The sequence below is a fragment of the Ambystoma mexicanum genome, chromosome 6p (genome assembly GCF_040938575.1).
Source record: "Ambystoma mexicanum isolate Mex_15411 chromosome 6p, UKY_AmexF1_1, whole genome shotgun sequence".
Classification (NCBI taxonomy): domain Eukaryota; kingdom Metazoa; phylum Chordata; class Amphibia; order Caudata; family Ambystomatidae; genus Ambystoma; species Ambystoma mexicanum.
Window position 1 is genome coordinate 964,799,374 of NC_090935.1, and position 15,084 is coordinate 964,814,457.

Sequence of the window (15,084 nt, forward strand, 5' to 3'; positions counted from 1 at the left end):
TCACCTTTCTCCATACAGTGTTTAGCCCATGCAAACAATTCCTGTTTCTTATCTGCAGAAACAGTATTATGAGTGACGATCTTTGATCCTGCACCTTGATCAACTTCAGTCAATACGGGACCACTCAGGAGAGGAGGTGCAGGTAAATTTAATAAAGGTGCAACTATCGGCGCAGGAGGAAGGGGCGGTGCGATAGGTGGAGGAACAACAACTAGAGGAATAGGAACAATAGGTTGTACAGGGGGAACAGGAATAACAGCAGGAACAACAGCAGGAATGGGCAAAGCGCCCAAGAAAGGATCATACGGAGGTGGCGCAGAGGCACCAGTCCTGCGTTCGTTTAACAATTTTTCAATAAATTCTTCGGAAACATGAAAATCTTTAGAGGGGTAAATTTTCTGAATTCCAAGTGAAAAAGCCCTATCCATATTTTTAACTGATTCTGAATGTTTTTCTTTGTCATATAACAACGCTTTTTCGGCATTTGTTTTATGACGGCGTGCATGTTTATCCCTACTTTTAAGCTGCTGTAACGCTTCTTTTTTCCAATTCTGTAAAACATCAAAGGCTGCAGGTCTAGCCTTCTTTTTTAGCAAGACCGATTCTAGGTATTCAATACGGGAGATCTCAAAACTGCCATTGATTGGCCACTGAAATTCGGAGGCATGTCTGGTCTGTCTGTGCCAAATATCATTAAATACTATACTACCAATGCCATACTTACAGTACATAGTACATGCCGGCGACCCCTCCTGTGGTGCCGGGCGGCTAAATTCCAAAGATTGTCGATCGCTGCGGAACAGAGCCCTAAAGCAGCTAGACAATTTCCCAGGCATTTCACAAAAAATTGGTGTTACCTGGTCAATAATTGTGTCTACAGATACAATACGCCAAATTCAAATTGTCAGGGTTAAATTAAGAGCCGGGTCACGACTGCACCTGACCAAACCTAAGGAGGACCGTACGGTTTATCAAAGAACTTACCTAACGAATTTTACCTTGTGTTTGGTGGTTTCAACAAATCTGCCCGCCTCAAAAATGGACCCTCGTCAAGATGCCGTGTCAGACCACACGACTATCGTCCAAGGATCAGATCGCGCAGCACTGCCGAGGTATCGTGTCTCGTTCGGTCGGGCCCGCAAAATCACACCGTCCGATCCCGGTTCGATAGTCTGCGTCAACCTTCAATGATCCGGCATCAATCTTGAGGGTCCCGATTCGGGCGCCAACTGTGAAAGCATAAAAATTGATATGAGGCTGGGAAGCCCAAAAGAAACACACCAACACAGGTTACAAAGGACATACAAGTGCTTTATTAAAAAGCTACAACAGTTACCAAAGTCAATTGACAAACGGATAGCTATTCGGCTCTCAGAGTAACGTAACGAACTTCAACGAAGGTTCGATGCATTAGTAGAGAGACCGTACATTCGGAATACTTGGGCTTTTATATCCTTTATCCAGCCATTGGCCAATCCCCTCACGGGTTAACCATTCTTGGGATCAGGCCTAGGGTTCCTTGCCAGGTCAATCCTATAATGTATGCATTTTGATCAGTTCCGCTGATACAGTTGTTCATTTACACATAGGTCAGTAATAGGACAAGGTCTCAGTTCGCGACCCCGACAAGTGGCCTGTAGGCATATTAATTATTCGTGTGTGCGGAGGTCACAACGGCCAGAATCTCACTCAGAATGTCATTCAGCCTCCATTTTGATGTTCAGGGTGACTTCCACATTACAGGAGAACCTAAAATGGCGGCTAAATCCAAGATGGCGACTTACATTACTTTTCGTTAAGATCAAGACCTTGCCGCGAAGTCTATTCACATGATATTTTAGACAACTTGGGTAGGCCAAGACACATTCAATTACTGCGATAGGAGGCATAATATTTTTTCAATTCCAACAGTTTGAGGACACATCCCAAGGGAAATGGTCCATGTTTAATAGAAATTCGCCTGAGAATAGAAAAGTGAGGAATCCGCCTCCACCCATTACACAAAATAAGCATTATGCTTCCACCGCCACTGAAATTTCAACCGTTTTTGTGCAGTTTCACGCAGATGGTGGCGTTTTATTCCCATGTTAGTTCCGTGTAAAACAATGAGAAACTTTGCACAAGTCTTTTTTTTTTATCCGTGTCTCTGAGAAACTTCGTGCAGGTTTTTGCAAGAGAAAGTTTGCACGTTTTTTTCGATTTGTGTTAGGTTCGCGTAGCATCATAAGAAACTTCGTGCAGATCTTTTTTCAGTTCGTGCTTGGTTCATGACACGAGAAGTTTCATGCCGGTCGTTTTTCGATCTGCACTAGTTTCGTGCAGCGGCACAAGAAACTTCACACAGGTCTTTTTCGATCAATGGAGTTTCGTGCAGCAGCACAAGAAACTTTGTGTGGTTTTCCACGATCCGTTCTAGTTTCATGCGCAGCACAAGAAACTTCACGCAGGCATATTTGGATCCATACTAGTTTTGCATTACCTCACGAGAAACTTTACACAGTTCTTTCAAACTGTGCTAGATTTGTGCAGAGACGCAAGAAACTTTGAGCTGCTCTTTAAGATTCATGCTATGTTCGCACAATGGCCCAAGACACATTGCGCGGCTCGTTTGAGTTAGCGAGATGGCACAGAAACTTTGCCCTGCTCTTTTCAATACGCTCGTGTGGCTGAACAGCTGATTTGCGGCAAAACGGATTGAAATGTTACAGATTCCACTTCCGCTACTGGTGGAATGGAATTTCACAATTTCAACAAGCCCTAATTAGGTTACCAACCCCATCCCACTTCTTGAATTGTCTTACTTAGTTAAGTACACTTCTTAGCATTGTAGCCACTCACTTGCCAAACCAGATAACTCCAGTTGAAAAATGCTGCTCCTTTGCTTCTTTGAGTAGAAAAGCAATCCACTCTGGCCTCTCTGGATTGGAAATCTTAGTAGGGTCACAACCTGTCTGCCTCTGATTATATAACCTGTAAACCTATTCTGCACGGATACTTTGGTGATAATGTACCACAAAAAGGAGAAAACACATTTCGGACCCCCTTACCATTCCCATCTGTTGTTATTACAAAAGCACAAAATATTCTATTGTTTAAGTGAGTGGGAGTGTCCAGAATCCTAATTGCACTTTTGCTTCATTTATATCATGCACCAATATCAAGGTCTTTCACCTTATGTTGTCTCAGGTGCTCTTATTCTTTTCTTTCTTCCAGGTAAGTTGAAAGTCATGACACAGGGTGATGGGTCAGCAGCCTCTTCTCACTGCCTGCCAGTATGCTCGTTGGTAGGCAGGGATGCGTGGTGTCTTTTCAGTTGGTAATACACAAGTAGGGCACCAGAAGCTTGCTCTCAATGACATTTGTTGATGAGCTGGTATATTTTAGTAACGTAAACTGGTGTTGAGAAACTGGCACTGTGATGAAATTGTCTAACTGACCACTGTAGGAAGCATAGGCCCACTTCATGTACAGAACTGACAGCAGAACCTACAACCTGCTGGGAGTGGGCAGTTAAGACCATACAATGATGAAATAACGGGCATACTGGATATGGGGCTGTGATTAACTGGTAATTTTGTGCAAAGGGCACATAATGTAAATCAGTAAGTAGGATGTATTGGAAACCCGCATGATGGTCCAACTGGATTCAATAGACACTTACAATGATCTGTAAGTGGGCTTAACACCAGTTCATAAATGGCAATAATGTAAATGGCTATATTCTAAGTGGATATACTGGGAACTGGTAATGATGTGTCAACTAGGCATGACTTAAACTGGGAACATGCTGACACTGTTCACATATACATTCGTAAGAAAACGGAGAATAATATGTATTCATCAGAATATGTTACCCTTTATGGAGTTCTTAACACTTTGAATATTATATTTTGCGTCCTGTTTATCTTCCCAGTGACCAGGTCACCGGAATTTTGTGTTTTCCCATGGTCGTGTGTTCTGACTGGGGAGAACCTGCCATTGGGTGGGTAAGGACCTTCGTGCTCATTTAGCAAGTCCCACAGATGCTGTTAAAGCCAGTGTAAGTCTGTTACAACTTTCTTAAAACTCGATTTAATGATTTTGGAGACTTTCTTTTTATTTTTGAGGAGAAGTGAGGGCAATGAGCAGACAAAACTGTGTCTGTTATGCCTCCCTGCTTCTCCTCCAAAGAACACATGGGGCCTCATTACAACCCTGGCAGTAAGCGAAAAACGATGGTGGTAAAGGATTACAGGCATCGCTTACCGCTCCGGCTGATTAGGACCTGTCAATGCGCTATTAGCAGCACCGTAATTAACGGTGCCACTAAAAGCGCCAAGGGCGCGGGCACGCACCCTCCCATGTCACAAATACCGGCATGGCGCAAAGTGGGGAACATCACGAGTCGGGCGGACATGCAATCAACGCCATTGTGAAGGGCGTAAAGTACCTTACCGCCATGGTGCTAATACCGCCATCGCGGACCAACCATAAACGGCCATGTGCAGTGTTCCCAACTGCCACATGTGCACACAATCAGCACAGGTGGAGGCCATACAGGCTAGGCAAGCACAAAAGGAGCACACCCCACCCCATCCCACACCCAGTCACACTCACCAATGACCCCAATACTACTAGCAGTGCTGGGGTTGGAGGACCAGAATGCAGTGGAAGTGCAACAACAACAAGAAGAACAACAACAACAGGCAGCACAGAGGAGACGCAGGAGGAGAAGGAGGGCAAGGCAGGGCCAGCATACCCTACCAGCACAGCCAGTGGCACCATGCAGGCATCCCCCAATCCCATGCATCAGAGCCAGTCCATTCAATCTAACCACTGAGCAGATCCACACCCTGCACCGTCTGGACCGGGACACCATCATCACCATTGCGGACATGACCCATGACCACAAACTCCAAGATGCAAGCAGCCCTACCATGTAAATGAAGCTGTGTCACAACCATTCCACAGCCATCTGCATGTGCACTGCACCAAATCAAATTGCATCCCTCCATCAAAATGCAGGTACAAGCAATGACAATGGCCAATACACAGCACCAAAAACCATCTACTGAAAGGACATTCCCCCATAACTGCGTACAAAGGAGTCACATGAGGGTCAAAAACATGAATAAACCACTACACTGACATGGAGGCCCAAATTAATTGCATGACAATATTTGTTGTGCGTAGTGAGATCATCATGAGGCTGGCATCAATGGTGCCAGGATGAAAGCATACAAATCAACGGACATCTTCAACATCACAGAAACAACCACTGTGGACTAACACAGTGCATGGGCACTCACAAAGAACTTGACCCCCTGTGCCCACAAGTAGATGGCATGCAAACCAGTCCATAAGAGGAATACATACATACCAGTCACATCGTGTGTCTCCATCCATGCATGAAAATGGGCTTGACCATAAGAGATACATGCATGCTATGTCATCACTCAATGGGGTCAATTATGAAGTAGTAACTTACACATAAATTGTTGGCCACATGCAGATGATGCAGGCTCCTTACCACAGTCTGTAACCCGCAGAACATGCACGAAGAGGACTACAATCGTGCGCAAACACGTACCCGTGTGGTGATTGAGCAGACATTTGGCCTTTTGAAGGCAGGCTTTCACTGCGTCATCAGGTCTGGTGGGGCACTCCTGTACGGGCATCATGAGGTGGGCATGGTCTTCATGGCATGTGTCATGCCACACATTCAGTGCATCTGACGGAATGTGCCACTGCCCACTGACGCTGAACTACACTCACCTGACAATGAGGATAACGAGGTTGGGGATGGGGCAGCACCTCAGGGACGTAATGATGCACAGGAGGGAAGTGCCATGCGTCTGACTCTGATCAAAAATGTATCTAGCAGACATGGACGGGGCGGGGTTACATGGAGATGGCACTCGGTACACAGAGTGTGTCCGGGACATGGACACTGTAGACTGTTAACCAATCAAGCACACTAACGCAATAAGCAATGTCCACGCATGTGATTTCTGATTAACCAAAAAGTGTATTGAATAGGGAAAACAAGTGAACAGACCCACCACCCCACACACCCACTCTGTGATTTCTGATTAACCAAAAAGTGTATTGAATAGGGAAAACAAGTGAACAGACCCACCACCCCACACACCCACTCCCCCCTGCCCCCTCTACTCCCCAACACACCCACTCCCCCTCTACTCCCCAACACACCACCTCCCCCCTCTACTCCCCAACACACCCACTCCCCCTTCCCCCCTCTTCTCCCCAACACATGGTGTGCCTATTAGCATCCCCCTCTCCCAGCACCCGGTGCTACAAAACCATTATATTAAAAAAAGACAGTCACAAGGGGGGGGACACGTGGCACCAGTACACAAGGCTGTGCCTATTAGCATCCCCCTCTCCCAGCACCCGGTGCACCCCTGTCCGATCGCCGCAGGTTCCTGCCCGACCTACACACGGGGCTGGTCCTGGTGGAACTGGCAGCCGAGGAAAAACTTGGTTGCTTAGAAGGACGCATGTCCCGCATTGTGAACCAACTCGGGCAGTACGTGCCGCACCGCGGCCAGTTCAGCAATTATGTCCTTTGAACTGGACTCTATAGCAGACCTCAGGGTAGCAGCACAATCACGCATATCCTCCTTAGCACTAGCACATTCTGTGATATGCTGTGTCAACAGGCCAGTTAGTTGTTGTTGACGCCTAATCATTTCCTGCATCTCCTCTTGGGTGTTGTGGGCTGTGGTTGATGGTTGAGGGGTCTCCATTATACTGTTACCCTCCTGCACAGGTGTGGTTGGGCTGGGAGTAGCGGGCCACGAGTTTGCAGGAGATAGCCCATGTATGCTGTTGTTGGGCTGGCTGCACGGGGACAGGTCGGGGGAATGCTGGGGGCCAGTGGGGGGAGTGTCAACATGCACAACATCCCCTTCCTCGTCGTCCGAGATTGCTGCGGTGGCAGCTCTTTCTCCAATGGTGCTGCTTTCAGCCGATGCAGTACCTTCGGCGGACAACACTGGGCAGATGCTGGATGTTGGTGGTGCCGAAGTGGTGGATGTGGAAGACATTGGTGCCTTGGCATGTGCTGTGCTCTGGGCCATTTCCTGTCTTTGGGGTTTCCTTGTTCCCCCTGAAGTGGAGGGCCGGTGTTGTGCCTCTTCGGCCCTGGCCTTCTTAGCTGGGGTTGCACCATTTTCGCCATCGGCGCTGTTTGATTGTGAGCCTGTGGTGGACCAAAGGAGGGAGAGGGTTAGTGATGGGTCTACGGGCATTGAGCATGCATTGAGATAGCTGCATTGATTTTGATTGCTGGATGAGTCACATTACAGGCAGTGACATACAGGTAGTCTCACTCTTGGGTGGGTGATGCATGGAGACGTGTGTAGCTACAGAAACAGGGTGCATTATGCATGTGTACAAGGTGAGGCTCAGCACTGCCTGTATGGAGTCTTGTGCTAATGTGTCTGGTGGACCCTGATATGCATCATTGCGCTTCCCATTCATCTGGACATCATCGTGGTGGTATTGGCATAGTTAGACTTGAGACACCTACCTGCATCGCCTGATGACGGGGCTCCTCTTCCCATGTCCCCAACTCCCTCTATACTCTCCGTGCCTATGGTGGAGGCACATATCTCCTCCCACGGCTGGAGTTTTAGAGGCGACTCGGCACCTCCACCTGTCGCCATGCCAATATTCCGGTTTGCCGTCAGTATGCTCCTCACGCGGAGATGTAGATCGTCCCACCGCTTGTGGCATTGTTTGGGGGTGCGGGGTGTTGTGCCAACAGCACTGACCCTCTGGGCGACCATAGCCCAAATCGCCTTTTTCCTCAGCAGCGCCGGTCGGGTCATCTCTGTGGCGAACAAAACGTCTGCATGTTCTTGGAGGGTTTCGGCCAACATGGTGAGCTCCTCCCTTGAGAAGCACTCCTGGTGCAGCCGATCTCCGCTTTTCTCTGCTTTTCTCCGCTTTTCTTTACAACTTTTGGCATCCTGATGTCAAAGGGATGGTGTTGGAGGTGTGTGGAAGTTGTGGGGGTCAGATGTCTCCTGGTAACAGAGGATGGCAATGGATTGTATTTTTAAAGATGGCCGCCTTGCTCTTTCCCGTTCCTGTGCGATGACACTACTTCCGGATCCGCTTATTTACGGTCATCGCTAATAGAGGTTCCCGCTATTTGCGGTTACCGCTGTTAGCGGTGACCGGTAATGTCGATAGCTAGGGTGGCGGAGGTGCTATTTGCACTGCATACGATGCTGGTAAGTTGGATTTTTCTCCTTTTAGCGGCATGGCAGTGATTTCATTACCGGCATGGCGCAATGCTCGTGCCCAAGAACTCGTAATGTGCCGCTTTTAGCGGTCTCTTGCCAGCACGGACACGTTATTTGCGCCATTCCGGTAATGACCGATACTTACCGCCAGGGTCATAATGAGGCCCATGGTTTTACACCACCATGTATCTTCATGGTGGCGTTAAACCGATTCCATTGCAGTCGATTGTAAATCTCTCCCACAATCGTGATTGTTTGAGGTATAAACACATGGAAATAAACTTTAAAGGCAAAATTGTCTGTGTTTTACTTTTTACCTTTCGACTATGCAACGAAAAGGTTTAACGTTGTACGGAGAGGAACCTTTTGCACAAAACTACAAATTAGATGGGCACCCCCATGCAATGTTCATTTCGCGGAACGCGACCCCCACTAGATATTTATTAAATTATTTTTTTTGCATTTCTTTTGGCAGGTGTTCTTGGTGTTCAAACGTGAATGTGTGAATGAATGCAAACGTTTAGTCAAAGGGCCATGAAATGTAATCTTACTGCACAGCCTGTAACCTAGAAGAGCCGTGCGCCGCGTGCGCTTCTCTGGTTGCAGTTGAAGGGTTTCGCCGTGCCATGCAGGCCTGTAAGGAAACTCACACTGCTTTCATCTTTCCTGCAGGTGTCCATTCCAACTCCTGACTTACCGAAAATGTGCAAAGAACCATGGATGCCCCTGAATACCTAGATTTGGATGAAATCGACTTTACTGATGATATTTCTGTGAGTATATATCTTTACACATGTGTATATGGCACATGATCATCGATGGAAGCAAACCGTGCCCGATTCCATAACTTTGCTGAAACCACAGGCTTTTCTGGGAACAATTTGTGTTCTCTGTAAATGAATTTTCATGCAATGGAAAATGAGTTTAGCATTGGAGCATGTTTTCTTAATTCTAAAATCTGACCGATTGTGAATCGTGATCTCTTTATTTAAACTATGACGTCTTTTCGGAGTTGGCCACACTTAGGATCACATTACTAAATGCAGACAAATCATCAAGTCATGGACCAGGAAAAGGCTAATGTCTTTACCATTGTATCCGCAGGACAATCTACCAAGCCACATTTCCGCTCTTTGGTATACACAGGCTAGGTTTCGACAGTATGCCCCAGTACACTGCTTATTACTGTCCAATCATCTGTTACAGAGTTCACTTTACAGTCAGCTCGAGCTCCACACGCGGGGCCAATGGCTTTCCAAGACATTATCCCTTCGGGGTATGTTTTTGTCATTAACAAAAAGGAAAGAATTGAACGAACGGTAATTGTCTACGCTAGTGCTACCCAATCACTTTGTGGGTTCACCTTGAAGTAAATGGTTGAATGCGATTTGGGGTCGAATGCCAGGGTGAGTGGGGAATGGTGGAGTGAATGAGTGGATGCTGGTGAAGCAATCAGTTCTACAGTGAAAAGGGCGGTAGTTGTACTCTTACAATTCCCGAAGACCAACGTGTAATTAGTTGTAAACATCAACACTGAAAGTAACCAGCTGCAGTGTGATAATCATTCTAACATTAAATAAGACAAGATGCGCCATCAGTTTGGTCCTCAGCTCTGAAGTCAGTTGTGGTAGTTGGGTATTTACAAAAATGAAAACAAATAAAATTGTAAATTAGAAATTATACTTGTTTTAAATTTAGGAGCAGTCTCTGCACCCACGATATTCAGACAGCTGCCGTGATACAACTGATTGACAAAACGCTGCTGCTTTCCCCTGTGGGGAGTGCTAAACCTCTATGGAATTCCAGCCTACTACAAGCGACTCAAAACGTTGCCACATTATTTCTGACACTTACCACATTACCATATGCCTTTATGTCTTGCAGTAGAGTGGAGGAGAGGGGAGTCTTTTTCAAAACACTGCCAGCTGAACCTGTCAGGGAGGGCATCCGAGTGGGCTGTGACATGTTCCACATGACAGAGGTTACAGAAGAACAGTTTGGGCCCAAGTAGAACAGAGTTCTGGAGAGACACCTACCTGCTCCTTGGCCAGGCATTGGGCGCTAGTCAGAGAACAGTGTCAAATGTTGACAACCTGTGAATGTTGGTGAAAAAGTTTAAGGCACTAGCTGGTGGGCTGATAAGCAGTCTAGTTGTGCGTTGTTGGAACTAATACATGATGGGTTGCTCCGGTTGGGCGATGGCTAGATTATATAAATTTTTCTTATTCAGAGATCACAATTAATCTGTGAAAATATGGCAACCTATAGTCGTATTTAATTTGCAGGTTCCATAATAAAAGATTTATCATATCTCACAAATGTAATTTTTACAAAGTTTGATTATTATATTTCCAAACGTATCAATTCAGGGTAAGAAGAACATAGATAAAGGAAAACATAAAAACATCTCCATTATGTGTATGTTTCGTTAGAAACATAACATAACCAAAGGGATATTCGCTGGCAACAGCAAGAAAGAAAAAAATAAATAAGACAAACTTAAAAGAATACATACATAAATAAACGTGCATCTATTCTTTTAACACTCTATCTGAATTTTGTATCTCAGTTCTGTTTATGTTCCATCAAAAACATATTTGGTTATATTATGTTTTTTATGAAACATACACAAAATGGAGATGTTTTATGCTTTCCTTTATGTTGTTCTTACACAAAATGTATGTGTTTGGAAATAAAATAATCGTAACTTTGAGATACGATTAATGTTCTTATTATGGAACCAGAAAATAAGCATGCAAGTATTACACTACACATCCCTCTTGTGTGCAGACCAGTTAGCCAGCTGTGGAATAAGTGCAGATGTTTAACAAATGCTGCACAATGCCTTAACTTTCATATCTCATTAAAAATCGTATTTATTCAAATCTTATTTTGAACACTCATCTAGTTCTTCAGTGATTTTGTGTTTTTTTCCAAAAAATGTAAACTTCCCGGAAAGGTGGGTGTCTACACAGGGAAGAAAACGTTCAACAGGAAATGGAAAAAAAGTGAAGTAGTATGATTGTTGGAGGTTCCATCAACAGAAGGACAAGAAGACAGTAATTAAACTGATTGGCCTAAATCCAACAGGCACAAGTAGGCTGACTAAAGAAAAGAATGTGTGACAGTAGATACTAATTTTGACCAAATGAACTATCATGAATAACCACAGACCCTAAAAGCAACAGCAAGAAAAGAAATATCCAGCATCCCTGTGTGAAAAACAAGATTCAGATTCTAGAAGAAAGACTAAGGGGTAGTCAAACGATTTGTGTATCTTGTACTTCAACTCAATGTATGTCCTGATGAAGGCCCAATTGAAAATTGTCAGAGAAAACCGCTAAGGAGAGGCGGATTCTCACTAAAGGGCCGAAACACTGTGTCAACCAAATATTGTATATTACATCCTTCTAAAAGCACGATTGAAAAATTATTAGATCTCAGCTGCTGGGGAATGTGTGCACACAGAGAACACCATTCAAACTGGTAGTTAAACAATTCCGTATGTAACATCTTGATTTAGATCTATTAACGAAACAGTTCATAATTCAGATTGTCTGTATGCTCATACCAATCTGTATCAATAGGGAAATCATCTAAATGTTGCTGCTTTGCATATGCAGCACCTCAAAGCACAAACCCCACTTTGCACTGATATACTTTAACGAGTAGGTGAAATTGACTTTTCTTTGTGCCTGCTTGATCAATGATTTATATATATTTTTTTTGCTAAATGTTATATGTATGTGAAACCTTCTACTACACATTGTTGTAATAGTTCTGTGATATTTTAGAATTTTGTATTTGTCTTAAAGATGTGTATTGTATATGTGTGTTCAGAATAAGGTTTGAATAAATACGATTTTGAATGAGATAAAAAAATTGAGGCATTGTGCAGCATTTGTTGCACATCTGCGCTTACTCCACAGCTGTCTAACTGGTCTGCACACAAGAGGGAGGAATAACTTAATACTGGCATACTTATTTTCTGATTATATCCGCCCCGTTTTTCGAATTAAGGCCCCCAAGCAACAAAATTTAGTGGATAACCCAATCTGTTACAAAACTATTATGTAAACTCCTTCTAAATTAAATATGACGATAGATTGCCATATTTTCACACATTAATTGTGACATCTGAATATGAAAAATATAATATAATCATTGTCCAACGGGAACAACTTTTCCTGTATTTGGAATTCCCCAGTTCCTGTCTGTGTAGGGGCCCCTTACCCTTCTGTATGTGGGATGTTGCAATAGAAAAGATGTGCAAGGAAGACTTTTACTTGTAAAATACTTGACTCTGGAGAAAGCGGTAAGAATGGTCCTCGGCTTAGCCAGACTATCAACAAATAAGCCTGTACCTTAAATAAACTCAACTTTGGGGGATGATGCAACCAGTGTAGTTAAAGAGAAGAAGGGGAGGGGTGTACTTGGAAGCTTCCAGGGTGCTGGAGGCCTGAAGTGCTTGTGACCACTGAGCCCTTTTTTAAAAACCTTTATTTTTGGTATTTTCAACTGGTTATACAGTAATCAAATAAATTACAATGTAAAGAAACATGGAAGTAACACGTGCCCTGTACACCACAACCCCTCCATCACCCTGACCGCCATGGCTGCATCTGTGCGTGAATTTAATAGTCAATATCAGTTTGTCGTCGATCACTGACTGGGTTTAGTGCCTGGGTTATTTTGTTGGGGTATTGTGGATGCATCCCGTGAAGAGTCACTGTTTTCGGTGGACATCAGATAGGCTATGTAGGGACTCCAGATGCCGGGAGGCCGTGCATGTAGGGGTAATAGTCTGAGAAAGTTCGATTCAATGTCCTGGCAGTAGGATCTGTCTTTAAACCATTGCTGTACGGTTGGTGTGGGACACTTTCCCCATGACATTGCAATCCTCTTGCGCGCCAGCAGCAACAGCAACCCTCCAAGTTTACATATGGGAGGGGGGGTTGTTTGGTGAGTCCCAAGAGTGTGGTCATGGGGTTGGGTTCTATGGGTACATTTATGATTGCGGCTGTCTTTTCGAGTATTGTTCTCCAGAAGTGTTGTATGGTTGGACAGAACCAGGCGAGATGGACAAAGTCTGCTGACTGGGCACCACAGCGACCACATGTCGAGGGGGTTGAAGGGTGGCAGTGATGGGTTCTGGCGGGGGTATGGTACGCTTGATGGATGAATTTTAGGTGTATTAGTTTATATCTTGTGTTTAGCGATACCTTTTGGGTTTGTGCTAGGATGTAGTCCCATTCTTCATCTGGGAATACCACCCAGAGGGACCTTTCCCACCTCACCTTGGGTGTTATCGCGTTCGGGATGTTTCTGTTAGCAGTATTTTGTACAATAACGACACTAGTTTACCATCCCCCTGTGACTGGATAACTCTGTGTAGTAGCTGCCAAGTAGTGGGCTGTTGCGGGAACGAGGGTAGTATAGCTTGGAGAGCGAGTCTGAGGCGAAAGTAGATCAATGTGTCGAGGGCTGTGGTAGCTCTGCAGGTTTTAGCTTGTTGGGGAGTTAGAAAGATCCCTGCAATGAAAAGGTCACCCATGGTTTTTAGTTTTAGTTTGTCGACCCACTTTAAATATACTTTCTCTGTAGCTAGGGGAATTCCAGGAATGAATTTTATCGGCAGGAGAGGACAGAACCTAGTCTGAAAGTCACATTTTTGCGCAATTATTTTCCATATTGCTATGGTGGAGAGGACTGTGTTTAAGGTGTTGTGTGGAGTGTGTGTTTGACCGAAGATAACTGCTCTGTGTAGCAAAGGAGATGGGAGAGCTCGCTCTAGCTGGACGTGGGGCCATACAAAACGTGACCAGTGGCCTAAAAATTGGGCTTGGGCCGCCCGGTAATAGCGTTCGAAGTCGGGGAGTGCCATGCCGCCCTTCTTTACTGGTTGGATTAGTGATTTGTATGCGATTCTGGCTGGTCTGCCTGCCCATAGAAGTTCTAGGACTAGGCTCCGCAATCTTTGGAGATGTTCCTGTGGTACTAGTAGGGGGAGATTTACGAAGAGATAGAGGAGTTTGGGGAGTATCACCATCTTCACCAATGATACTCGTCCCCAGAGGGTGAGTGGTAGTGACTTCCAACTGTCAATTTTCCCCTGGAGTGTTTGGATTACTCTACCATAATTGTCTTGAAAGAGGGTTTGGAGGTCCCTGACCATTTGGATGCCTAAGTACCGGACGTTTGTGTGTTCCCATTTGAAGCCGTAGTCATCTGGGAATTCTTGGGTCTCAGGGGTAAGTGGGAATATAATTGACTTGCTATGGTTTATTTTTAGGCCGGAGTAGTTGCTGAATTTGATTATATCACGTATTACTGGGTTCAGGTTTGTTGCTGGGTCTCGAATGTAGAGAACAATATCGTCGGCATATAGTGAAATTATTAGTTTGTGGGGGCCGAAGGTGAGGCCTCTGTGTATGTGACTGGCTCGAAGGGCGGAGGCAAGTGGCTCCATTACTAGCGCGAAGAGCATGGCGGATAAAGGGCACCCTTGCCTGGTTCCTCACTGAATGTCAATTGCTGTCGATCTGGCTTTCCCCAGAGTTATGTGGGATTTGGGTTGGTTATACAAGAGGGCGGTCAACTGGATGAATCGTTGGTCGAGACCCATTCATTGGAGGACCTCGAAGAGAAAGGGCCATTCAATGGAGTCGAAAGCCTTTTTGGCGTCTAGGAAGACCTCTGCTGCTTGTTGCGAGGAATCTAGTGCTTCCATGACTCCAACATACGTCTGATGCCGAATGTTGTATTGCGGCCTGGTACAATCCAGCTTGTTCTGCTAGTACCAGCGTGGGCATCAGGGGAATAAGCGTGG

At 45.1% G+C, this 15,084-nt stretch overlaps 1 protein-coding gene across 8 annotated transcripts in view; it reads left to right on the top strand.

The window, feature by feature from the left end:
* Nucleotides 1-15,084, top strand: part of SNCAIP (synuclein alpha interacting protein) — a 666,776-nt gene that overhangs the window by 359,809 nt on the left and 291,883 nt on the right. For all 8 annotated transcript variants that reach the window (XM_069625574.1, XM_069625570.1, XM_069625572.1 and 5 more), the window contains one exon: nt 8,928-9,028. In XM_069625574.1, the coding sequence (XP_069481675.1) occupies nt 8,972-9,028 (57 nt within the window). In that variant the 5' untranslated portion in view covers nt 8,928-8,971. The remainder of the gene's footprint in view (nt 1-8,927; nt 9,029-15,084) is intronic.